We start from the raw sequence: 12,640 nt of genomic DNA on the forward strand, positions 1-12,640 counted from the left end.
CACTGGTTTAGTGTTAACTCTTTGGACTGCCCTGAAGGACCTTTCCAACTCAGTGGATTTAATATTTCAGTAGATGCCGCCTTTGTGTGTACTATTTCTGGCAAAACAGTCTGAAATACTATGGTTTCCTCTATGTTCGCACTCAGCTCCTGGGGTACGCAGAAAGCCTGGTATAATCTGCATGGCACTCTCTCCCAGGACCATGGGTGCTATCTTGGAGTGCAGCACACAGGATGAACACAGAGGGGCCACCAGAGAATGCCACGTCCCTACCATCGGAGATCACGTGAGCAACAGCACTGCCCGGTCCAGGGGGCACGTGAAGCCACTCACTTCTGTCCACACCAACAGGTCAATTGGACAGTCAGAAAGGTCTTGGTGGGAAGATGGGCTGGAGCTCTGAGCACACGCTCCAGCAAGCTGTCCCCGGGGTCCTGTCTCCGTTTGGTGGTCTGCTTCCCCTCATGTACCATTTCATGAGCCTGGGTCCACGGGCAGCCTGAGGGACTCAAGGGGCAGCCCTGTGGTTCACGTGCCAGCACGGAGCACAGCTAGGGAGTGATCCGTCTGGTACAATGGGCACAGCAGGGGCCGTGTTGTCCTTGCAGGAGGGGTTTGTATGGAGTCAAGTCTCTGCAAGAGGGGCCTGTGCCAGATGGGTAGGCTGGCCCCTCAGGAACAAAGGGAAAGCCCAGCCTTGCATGGGCTCCTGCCCTGGTCTGTCTCCATGAGTGTGTCAGGCTCTCCGGAAGACCCAGCCATCTTAAGCTACAGCAGAGGCTGAGGGAAGGACGGGGACAACTGCCACCTGTGCTCCTTCAGCTCTGGGATGCCCCACCCAGGGACCCACCTGCCACAGATTCTGGCTCCCCCACCTCCAGGCATTTCCCAAACTGGGCTCTGGGGTGAGTGGGGGCAGGGCAGTGCTTACACTCTGGGGCAGGCACGAGCATCCTTACTGGGCTGGCCTGGGCCTCTAGCTCGCTCTACTCCTCCCTCAGGTCTTCCCTTGACCGCCACACTAAGCATCTTCTGACATCTCCCTCAAACAGTTCACTTACTCACTCATCAATCTGTGACTCCGACCAGGGTGTCACCATAAGAGCTACGACTTCTGTCTGTTCCTGCAGCAGTCAAAGAACCCAGAAAAGTGGCTGATGCTAGAACACATCACAGCGGGTTTAAGGCATCCCCCAAGTTCATGTCTGCCTGGAACCTCAGAATGGGACCTTGTTTGGAAATGAGGCTCTTTGCAGACGTAATTAAGGAAAGAATTGAGACCATTTAGGATCGGTCACTTAGGGTGAGCCCTAAATCCAATGAGGATCCCAAGAAGAAAGAAACAAGGACACACATGCGTGCGCGTGTAAACACACACACACACACACACACAGACCAGCAGAGAGTGCTGTAGCTCCAAGTCTGCACTGCCTGATGGATGACGACGTGTCCTCCCCTAGAGGCTTCGGAGGTAGCCCAGCCCTGCCCACACAGACTTCTGGCCTCCAGAATGTGCAAGAATACAGTTCTAACAATCTAAGCCATCCAGCTTGTGATGATTTGTAATGGCAGCCCCAGGACTAACACGTTGATGATGCTGGCAGGACTGGCCAGCAAGAGCCCTGCTGGGGTCTGGGGGCCCTGGTGTATCTCTCAGGCTTCTTTGGCCAAGGCCCCACCTGAGCCAACTTCCTTAAGCCATGATGCAAATGTATAGGAGAGGCCAACTGCTCCAGGGGCTTTGGGAAGGTGGTCGGGGGAGCAGGGGTCCCATGACTGACCAGCCATGATGGGGCCATGAAGAGGGGAGGGGTGCGGACCAGATGCCTCCCAGGCTGGGGGGCAGGGCTTCTGCCAGGGACTCACAAGGAGAGGAGCAGGCAGGCCTGGTGAGTGGGGCTGTGTCCCCATCTGACAGCCCAGTCAGGGACAGTACTGACCCATCCTCAGATGAGAGGGTAAACTGAGGTGAGGAGGTCACGCTCAGGGCTACAGGGCCAGACAGCCCCAAGGATCGGCCCACCAGGAGCATCTCTAGGGCTCTGTACCGCCAGCCCACCTTCAGGAAGTCGAGACCCATGTTGTGTGCAAACAGATGTCCCTCCCTCAGAGCAGACAAGAGGGATTTGCTGATGGCGCTCTTCGTTTTTAAGCCTCCCCTCAGCCCCCCACCCCCACAGAAACATCTGAGTAAGCAGAGGCTGGTGCCCAATCCTTCCCAGCACTTGAGACTACCAGTAGTACTTGGGGTTTGGCCCACAGCCTTTGTGAGCCTCGTCAGGTCCCTGAGGCCCAGCTCGGGTGGGGGCACGGGGAAGTGACACCAGGTGGTAGGTACAGGCCGTACCTCTGCTACATCTCCGATGGCATAAATGTGGGGGACGGAGGTGGTTTCCCGAGCATCGACCAGGATCTTCTGACTGGTGGGGCTGGTGTGTACTCCAGCCTTCTCTAAATTCAGGCTTCTGGTTTCTGGAATGCGACCTGAAGGAAATAAAGTGCAAGGCTCAAAGACGTTCAGCAGTTCCCACTGAGATTCCTCCCTTGAATCAGAATGCTTCTCGGCATGCCCACTTGGCATGGGTCAAGAATATATCAAAATATCAAGCACAACAGCGTGGAGGGGCTGTCGGCCTCTGCAGCCTCACACACACGCACGCACACAGACGCCCGAGGCACACACGCACGCAGCCCCACACCGTTACTTGCATAGAGTTGACAAGAGGAGGAAGCAGGATGAGGAGGAACAGAAAGGAAGGGAAAGGGGTGGAGGAAGCAGGCGGGGACAAGACTTCTCTAAAGTCCTGTGATACAATTTTGGATTTTTAATTATATAAGCAGTTCACATATTCAAACGACAAAAAAGAAAAATGGAAAAGGAAAAAAAAAAAGTCCCTATAATTTGTAAACAATCTGAAACCCAGGGGCCAAATTGGATATGTGGTTGATAACCCAGCACAGACAAAGATAATTTGCTCAGGAGACTACGCCAACCCATATTTCCACTGTACGATTAGATCCTGACAATAAAGCTTACAAGCCATTCAAAGAAGACAGGCAAAACCCCGTGAAGTCACATTTGAGTTGGAAATTCATTCATTCTCCATTTTCTTAATACAAAGTTCTAAAGGCTCTGACCACAGAAAAAGTCTAAAAGTAGAGATGACCCAGCAGTATGCACGCCCCATCGCTGGACAGTGATCTCAACCCTTCCCCACGGCAGGGGCCAGGCTCTGGGGAGCCTGCCAGCCCACCTCGGGCCTGGATGCCTTGTGGACACAGCAGAGCATGATCGAAGGTCACTGTAGCCGTAGTTGCGGACACAGCGTGACAGGGCCTCACAGCCTCTGAAGGCATCGGACCCTGAGGGGAAGACAGGGGACATACACAACCCGGGTTCTCACAGAATAAGCCTGTGCACGTTTTCCAGCAGTGCCAGGTGCATGTGCATCTCAGTCTCTGCGGAGCACGCCTGTGGGCCCCAAGTGAGCCCATAGCCTCCTGAGTCCCCACATGGCCCTTCCTGGGATAGGGAATGCTCCTTCTCACTCTCTCTGCGACCCCGGTGTTCCCACCCTCCCACGGGATGCTCTTCCCGCAGGCCCATGCTCAGGATGGTGCTTCGTGATGGATTTATGAGTCTCTCCTGCCCTCAAATTGGGTCTGTGTGAATAGGCGGTGGCCCTGTGTCCCCAGAGCTGGGCAGTAGAATGTCCTCCAGAGCAGGCAGCGAGAAGGCACAGACTTAAGCCCTGCTCAGGGTCTCGGGGCAGGCCACGCAAACCCCCTCTGGCAGCAAGTGAGGCTAGAGGCCTGGCCTCAGGCAGCTCCACGCTACAAGCCCTTAGCTCCTCCTCTCGTGTGCCTGTGGCACCTGGTCAGCAGATATTCCCAGCTTGGAGACCTCTAGAGCAGAGATTAGAAATGGGCAGAAAGGAAGAGCCCAAACCACACACCATAACCACCCCTGGGTGCAGTCATTTTTGGCTAATCCTGGTGAGCAACTCTCGGGTACAAAGCTGGCAGGAGCAGGGGACAGCGGCAGCAGCCTCCCTGCCGAGCTTCACATGCTTCCAGCCCTGGGCCTTGTCACCGCCGAGTGCCAGCAGAGGTCTCCCCTAGTTCAGACAGTGTGGTCTCACTAAGCCAAGGGGTGGTGGAGTCAGCTCTTCCTGGGGGGCCCTGGGAGGGCAGAGGCAGCCCCGCAGGGCTCCCGGTATGTCCTAAAGGCAAAGACGAACAGTTTCAAAGGCACAATTCCCACAGCTCGTGCTGCCTCAGATACACGAGAGATCGGGTGGCTGGTGATGCTAAGCTGAGCATCTGGAAGACCAAGTCCTGTGAAAGGGAAACCTTAAGTCTCCAGCTGCTCTCCCAGAGTGGGAAGTCAAAACACAGAGACTCAGCTAAGCCGTGCTTCTCAAGTTCATGGGAGTCGGCTCCGGCCTCTTCAGTATGCTTGGCCGCAAGAATCAGGTGCTGGGTGGGTGGACACCCGTTGCCCAGCATACCAGACACTGGCAACGCGACCTGAGGCTCTGGAGGTCCCTGCCCTCTGACAGCACCAATGCCGGCCCTAGTTGAGTGAGCAGAGACGCGTGGGTGTGTGGAGCGCATCACGCCACGCTGGCCAGTTTCCTGCCTGGAGGAGGCAGCATGGGGGCCCCAGGCCTGATTCCTGAGTAGGGGATCCAGCTGTCACCTGGGAGCTTCTCCTGCAACTAGGAAGGGACTGGAAGGGGCTGCGCCTCAGCAAGGAAAGAGCTGGGCCCAGTGGGCAGGCCTGGTGGGGGTCTGCAGGGTGGGCCAAGAGTCCCTGCAGGTAGGGGACTCAGAGCTGAGCCCTCAGGCTCCGCCCCAGACTGCCGGTTTTAGGGAGCAGGGCCTCCAGCAGCTTGCCAGGCTCACGGTCTCCTGGCGATTGCTCCAGGCTGAGGCTGGAGCGTCCAAGGACAAAGCCGGCTGCCCACAGACTACTTTGCTCTGACACTGGCCACACAGCACTCCTGCCTGGCAGGTCCCGGGAGACCAGAAGCATTTCCTTGGGCCTCGTGGTAACCACGGTAACCCTACACCTCGGAGATGTCAGTCTAACCACATCCCAGGTCTCAAGGAATATGGAGATAAATTTAAAAGGGGTAGCAGCAGCAGGGGTAGACAGAATACGCCCAAATTGCGGAAGGCCCGGGATCTCTTGCTCCCTGGGGTCTTGGTTCTTTGGTACCCAGCTCGGGCTTGCTGAGTACAGCTGAACGGCTCCCAGGCCTGGTTCCCGGATCTCTGCTCCCTGGACACCACCGGCATGGGGATGGCAGTCTGTCTGTGTGTCGGTTTAGTTCCTCGGGACAGTCCTCAGAGGAAGGCCCGCCGACCAGGCGGGGCTTCCCCGGGCCCAGGGCAGGGAGCTGTGCCTGGATGGTGGCCCCTTCTGGGGCTTGTTCCTTCCCTCTGACTGAAGTTTTAATTTCCACTTCTTTGACTACCAGTATATTTACCAGTAAAACTAAGGACTTTGGGCCACATATTCAGTAGCTGTATTTCCTCTTGTGAACTGCCCATTCCTTGCCTTTTTAATTTCATTTATGCGTATCTCCACGACTTGACTGCCTTGCAAGAGCTTCTCACATGATACCTGAGTGACACTCCTATTTACTGCAAACAACAAGGGTGTCAAGATTCCAGAAACAAACATGTTCTCACTTCCTCCTCAGACGCAGAGTCCAAACCAATGTGTGGATGGATCCTTAGAGATGCCTCCCTCACCAGGCTCAGCCTCGTCTGCTGAGTCCCTCTAAGTGACCCTGGTGTTACCAACATAAGACAGTCCTGGCATCTAGGACATCCTGGGGCCCTGAAGTAGTGCAGGAAGCCGCAATCAGCCTGAGAGCTCCCGGGGCAGCTGGACCAGACCAGCACTCCTCTCACGGCCCCAGAGTCCCACCAGCTGCCGCTACTGGTCTGGGGAGGCAGCCCGGCCCCCACGCTCACCAAGCCAGCTGGAGAAGGCTGGAGAAAGCTGAAGGTCAAAAACTCCCCAGATGGCAGTTTTGGTCCTTCCTACCTGCTCAGCTGGGCCCAGGGACACAGACAACTGGACATATGCAGTTTCCTGGGCCTCTGTCTCCCTGTTACAGGAAAACGGGCATTCCCTCCAATTTCACGCCTGCCTGGAGCACACGTTCCGACGAGTGAAGGGCAATCCGTATAATGAGTTAAGATTTAAGTGCCAGCAGGAGTATGACAGGGCGAATGAGGGGCTCTGATCACACAGACGCAGGCGAGTATCAGGAGGGTGGGGGTCCAGGAGACTGGACCAACAGCTTCACACAGGTTCACAGAGCACCCTTCCTGGCATCCCTCCTGGGGGGGAAACATGCATGGGCCCCAAGAGTCAGCCACTCGCCCTAGGCTGGCCTGCGAGTCACCCTGGGCCAGACAGGGAAGGCAGAACTCACACCTTTGGCACCTCTAGTATCGATCCCTTGAGGCTTACCTTTTAAAAAAGTTTATTATGTGTCTCTTGTCATCTTTGGGACTTTAGGGGAAAGGATGACAACAGCAAAGGGCTCCTTTTATTTTCTCAAATGGCCCCTTCTAAAATAGCCCCAGAACCCCAGTCTACACCTTAGGGGCCCCAAGAACAGGGCAGAGGACCCAACCTGCTGTCCTGGGTTCCAGGTAGGGCTCAACGTTTGCTGAATGAATAAGTGAGCCTTACCACGACCCGAGCACCTTAGCGTGACCTGAGGCTGGAGGCTTACTGTGACCACCAGCACCTGCCACTGCCCCCCAGGAAAACCTGAGGACACCTCTCACCACTGTCCACTCCGCATAAAACACAACATGGGCCTTTCCCATTCAAGCCTGTGTGCAGCACCGACAACACATAAAATAAGCTCATATGGGCCCTAAACCCCCAGAGCCAGCCCTGGAATGTGGTGCAGCCTCCAGCCCAGGCCCAGTGGCAGTTTGGTCCACAGGAACCCCCAGGAAGGGACACGTTCACTGGTAGGTGGTAATTATTGCTGTAACAATTACAAATATCAATATAACCTTCCTGCTGGTTGACGGCTCCCAGTAGCGCTTGCAAAATTTAGATAGTGCACATTAATGCAAAAACAAAACAAAACAAAAAAGATGCCTATTTATCTTTATAACCATTTTCACTAAGACTTTCTTCTTCTTTTTTTAAAAAACAACTTGCTTCCACTAAGTTCTAATCACAAATATTGAATCTGATTTGGTAAAAAGACCATAAGTGCGGAGGTAGGCTGGCCTGGGTCTGACGGCTGTGGGGGTCAAGGTGACCCTGGACACAGGCAGGAGCCAGCTCTCCGGCCTGCCCCAGTGCAGGGCTTCCCAGAGGGCAGAGGGCCAGTCTGCGAGCACGGAGGCTGTTTTCCCGCTGCCCTGCCTCTGCAATGGGTTGGTGCCACAGTGAGCCACAGCAGAGATGAATGACAGCCAGAGTCGACGGTATTGGCTCACGAGCTGGGGTCCATCACCCAGGGCCACATGGTGTGGCAGGGGAAGGCCGAGGTCTCAGGCCCAGCCGCTTCCCTTGGCCTGTGGGGGGGGGGGGGGGGCGACAGGAAGAACTCCCTGAACATCTCCTTTCCCTCCAAGAAAACACACCACATACACACAGACTGGAGTCTCTCTTCACGTGGCTAGTTACAAACTTGACGTTTAAACTGAAATAAAAGGTGTTAGAATATGTGAGGCTCATGAGCGGAGCAGTGCTCCCCTTTCAGGCCTGGGGAGCTGAGAAAGGTGGGCCTTAGGTGACCTGGGGAGTCCACGTGTGGGAACCTGTCACAATGCGTTAGGTTGCTCCGAGGTCCCCCCCGGGAGGAACACAGCTTCGTGCAGTTTCCTACAGCCACAGCATGACACGGCCCCAAAGAACAGGCCCAGGGGCCTTGGACTGGGCTTCTCTCAACAAGGTTGCACCCATGCTCCACCTGCTAATCCCTCTCCAGCAGCCCCACACCAGCCTGAGCTCTTCTCATGGCTATCAGGGGGCACAGGAGCCTGGACTGCTTCATCCTTCTTGCTGGACTCAAGAGACATCACCTCCACACACACCCATGAATTCCCAGCCTCGGGGGCTCACTTCTGTTTTGCCTCCAGGTCCTAGTGCTGCTGCTCAGCACTCAGGGGTGGGGGGTGGAGGGTGGGGAGACAGTCCACAAGGACTCGAAGGGGTGTCTGTGGGATGGAGGAACCATTAGCTAAATGTAGCTGAGCAAGGCGGCCCCCTGGAAACCAAAGCCAGCAGTCCCCGTGGTAGAGAGGGGAGCCCGAGTCTGCAGCCCACCCTGGGCAGTCGCACTCCACTCCCCGGGTACCGCAAGCCCCATCCCTGTCTCCACAGGTGCCAGCACCTCCCCGGCTGTGGTCCATGGGTACACTTTGTGTAAGTGGGCTCTACAGGGAGGGAGGTCCTCAATATGGTAGTTGGATTAAAGCTGGAGAGCCGGAGTAGGGGGGCACCTAGTGGCTTAGTCAGTGGACCATCCAGGTCTTCAGCTCAGGTCATCATCTCAGGGTTGTGGGATCAAGCCCCCCCGTTGGGCTCTGTGCTCAGCACAGAGTCTGCTTGTCCTTCTCCCTCTGCTATTTCTACCACCATCAACCCCATGTTCTCTCTCCCAAATACATAAATAAGATTTTTTTTTAAAGATTTATTTATTTATTTGACAGAGAGAGATTACAAGTAGGCATAGAAGCAGGCAGAGAGAGAGAGAGGAGGAAGCAGGCTCCCTGCTGAGCAGAGAGCCCGATGCGGGACTCGATCCCAGGACCCTGAGATCATGACCTGAGCCGAAGGCAGCGGCTTAACCCACTGAGCCACCCAGGCGCCCCCATAAATAAGATTTAAAACAAAAACAAAAACAAGAAACTAGAAAGCCAGTCCTCCAGCGCCTGCTGGCTCTCTTTATGCCATTTTAGAGACTTGGAAGTTATCTGTGGGTTTCACACCCAGGTGGGTGATACCAATTTCCCTGCTAAGACAAAATCCGAGGAAGAGGAAGTGGCTGATTCCTAATAGACCAACGGGGCTGCTGAGGAATGGCCAGGACGGCCCTTCCTGGCACTCCGGGTGGTGGGGACACCAGCCGTCTGGGCCTTCTGACTGTGGGCAGGACTCTTGTGGCCCAGGGAGGGAAGAACCAAGAGTGTCCACCGTTGCCTCGAGAGGGGGCCAGGAAACCTTCCAGGAGGCTAGAGATGCTGGGGGGCACAGGAGAGTTTGAGCGGCCGGTTTTCCTAGGGCTTTGCTCCAGCCACCCTTCGTCCAGCCTCGGAAACAAAGTTGAAGTTGAACCTCAGCCGAGCTCCAGCTGGGAAGCGATTCCACACGCAAGTGTCCCGTCAGTGTCCCTGTCCTGCCCCATCCTGCCCCCGCTTCCCCCCCCCCCCCCCGCCCCCAACGGCCGCCCCCGATGGCTGAGGATTCAGGCCACAACTGGTTAACTGCACAGGGTGAATTCGAGCCCGCGGCAGGCGCAGGCTGACTGTCTTCACTCAGCACCGTAATCGGCACATCTGCAGACAGGAAATCCTCCTCGCTGCGAGTTCCCAGTCTATTATCTGAGACACCTGGTGTGGGTGGGTGATTCAGAGACAAACAATGAGCCGGCCCCCTGCACAGCAATTAACTGCTTTAACTGCTAATGTGTTTAATCCACCACGTGGAGATCAAGGCTGGGCTGAGGAAGAGGCTCAGGAGTCCTCCCGGCTTGCAGACTGCAGCTCCTCGCCATCCCTGCGCAGACCGTCCTCACCAGCCATGACCCCGGTGCCAAGCACAAGCTCAGCCCCACGGAAGCTCCTCGTGGCCCTTGCTGTGTGTCCTCCTGACACGAGGGCCATCCTTCCCTCCTGTTTTTCGCACACGTCAAAGTCCCGCCGGTGTGCACGCAGCACTCGCTACTGAAGCAGGACCCATGGTGCCGGAGCTATTTGCTGCGCCAGCCCTTCGGGCCCCAAGAGAGCTTTATTTTAACCTCCTGGCCCACTGATCGTCCTTCATTGCAAGCAGAAACGATGCTTGGCTAAAGGCTTATTGGGGTAAACCGGCAGAAAACATTCCCAGTTGTTAAACTGGGAAGTGGCTCCCAATTGTTTACAAAACCTGGCCCGGGAGCTAGCAGCAAAGTCAGCACATGCCCGTACAGCCCCAGGAGGCGTGCCAGAAACCGCCGCCGCCACCACAGCGCCGCCTCGGGAAGCAAGGTCAAAGGCCAAGGACTGTGAAAAGCTTCCACCCCCAGCATCAATCACATTGGGCAGACTGTCTGGGGGATGCTCTTTTTGAAAATACAGAAAATAAAACGGACTCCTGCAGAGGGGAGGGCAGGCATGTGCACCGGGGGCCTGGCTTGTCACCCACCAGGGACCTGTCTGGAAGCTGGGAGGACCTCGAGGCTTCCCCAGGGCACAGCCCCTTGCCCTCTGAGCTGCTGCCCTCAGCGTAGGCTGAGCGGACGGCATATTGGCATAGGCCTTTGCCTCTGTCCAACAGCGAGAGAAGGGATGTGGGTATTTGGGGCCCCCGAGGTGTTATCAGGGGACAAAGGAAGAGACTGGGAGTGCAGACGGGAGGGGAGAGACTTGCCACTGCCCCTTTTAGAACGGACTTTAAGATAAATGTCAACTTACACTTCTGGACCTGAATAGTTATAGAATCTTTCACGGTGTTTACCAAAATAAACCTACTTCAATTTACTTTTATGAACTGAACAAGAGTATTTCCTATGGCCATTTACTAAGTTTTGGGCAAGAGGCACTAACTGAACTGCAAGGAGTTTTCCTTGCTCCTTAAATCTGCCTGTGTTGACCACACACAAGTGAAGGGCTCCGACTCCCTCAGAGTTTATCTCATGGTCTGATTTCCAAGCATTCTGAGGACTCAGGAAAACCAGAGAAGCTTCTCAGAAGCACATTGCTCTGTGACGCAGCCCGGCTCCTCCTGGGAGCCTCCCCGCAGGGGATGCCGGGACTAGGCCAACCAGGTCCTGACAGACGCTGACATGACGGCCCCTCTGAGCACTCAGTAAACATTTGATAAACCGATGTGGGGGTGGCTGAGGATTCTGACAGCTACACGGTTCTGAGCCCGGGCTCACGGAGGAGGGACAATGGACCAGGCTCAGTGCAAAGAGACCCTGGTGAACTGGAAATAGCGCACAGGGCCAGACCTCACTCACAGCCACAGGCAGGCTCACGACGGACACTCTGAGCTCTCTGCTTTTCCCGCCTGGCTCCTGGCCAAGGCGCCTTTCCTCAGAGCCCATGTCCCTTCCCTCAGACCAGCTGAGGCCCAGGCCCTGGGCAGGTGTCTCCCTACTCCATCCCCACTCTCCATCCTGCTCCCTTGCGGTGCAGGGAGGAGCCATCCCGGGAGGGAGTACGTCCGGCAATGGCAGCAACAGGCTAACTCTGTCCAGCCATGCTTGCTCGACTTTCGCCCCCCTCTCCCCACAGAAAGCTAGACCCACACCTCTCAGAGAATGGGAGGATGAGAACACAACCACATGTGGGTGCGCTGGCTTCCAAGCCATGTGCAGCAGAGGAAGGCCCAAGGCCTCGGCCCCATCACTGATGTCATCTTGGGAGATCTGCAAAGTGTGGTTTCCACAAAAGCCAGTGAGGCATTTACTCCTGCAGAGCTCAAACCAACCCAATGGAGGTGAGGGAAACACCTCCACGGGCTGTTCTGATGGCCTAAGAGGTATGCTATGACAGTTGGCCCACCCGAAAGCCAACAGGACAAGGGGAGCTCTGGAGACAGCAGGAAGGGGAAGGCGATGCTGCTGGTCTCCATGCGGCTCACCTGTGGCTCGGTGCGCCCTTACCTATGGCCCACAGAACAGTGTTGAAGGTGCCCGTGTCCTCCTTGCCAGAGATGGGGTCCTCCCAGGTAACCTGGAGCTGGCCATCTGGGAGCCTCTGTACTCGGGAGGGGGTACAGCCTCTCAGGAACCGGGTGCCTTGAGACGCCATGTACTCCGTGACCAAGGAAGACATTTGCTGCAAAGCATAAGAGATGTGCTGTGAGGCCCGGGTGGCAGTGAGAACATCCACTCCTAACGACTGTGGGAGGAGAGGACATGGTCTCCTGCCTGCTTGAAAAAGCCCTAGAGAGGGCGCCTGGGTGGCTCAGTGGGTTAAGCCGCTGCCTTCGGCTCAGGTCATGATCTCAGGGTCCTGGGATCGAGTCCCGCATCGGGCTCTCTGCTCAGCAGGGAGCCTGCTTCCTCCTCTCTCTCTCTGCCTGCCTCTCTGCCTACTTGTGATCTCTCTCTGTCAAATAAATAAATAAAATCTTTGAAAAAAAAAAAAAAAAAGAAAAGAAAAAGCCCTAGAGGAGCCCAAGAAAGGTCCATTCGAAGGGGAAGGTCCAAGGCCCCCTGGCTGCTAGGGAGCCTCTGTCCACCCCCACTTCTGGGTCCCCTTGTTCTCAGTGGAACGGAGGGCGGAGCTGGGAGAGCACCTGATGCCAGCTCCAAATCCGAGAATCTGGGGTCCTTGGGTTAGGATGCACTTGACCTTCAGGGTCTTCTCTACATGCCGATTAACTAAGTCTTCACTGAAAACACTGACAGAGAAGCACCCCTTTCCCCTGGGGGCT

The 12,640-nt window shown here is 55.9% G+C and overlaps 1 protein-coding gene across 2 annotated transcripts in view; it reads right to left on the reverse strand.

The window, feature by feature from the left end:
• Positions 1-12,640, reverse strand: part of TXNRD2 (thioredoxin reductase 2) — a 49,687-nt gene that overhangs the window by 6,554 nt on the left and 30,493 nt on the right. For both annotated transcript variants that reach the window (XM_059409101.1, XM_059409100.1), the window contains exons 11-12: positions 11,865-12,039; positions 2,348-2,484 (exon numbers count right to left, since the gene is read on the reverse strand). In XM_059409101.1, the coding sequence (XP_059265084.1) occupies positions 2,348-2,484; positions 11,865-12,039 (312 nt within the window). The remainder of the gene's footprint in view (positions 1-2,347; positions 2,485-11,864; positions 12,040-12,640) is intronic.

The sequence above is a fragment of the Mustela nigripes genome, chromosome 8, assembly GCF_022355385.1.
Source record: "Mustela nigripes isolate SB6536 chromosome 8, MUSNIG.SB6536, whole genome shotgun sequence".
NCBI lineage: Eukaryota > Metazoa > Chordata > Mammalia > Carnivora > Mustelidae > Mustela > Mustela nigripes.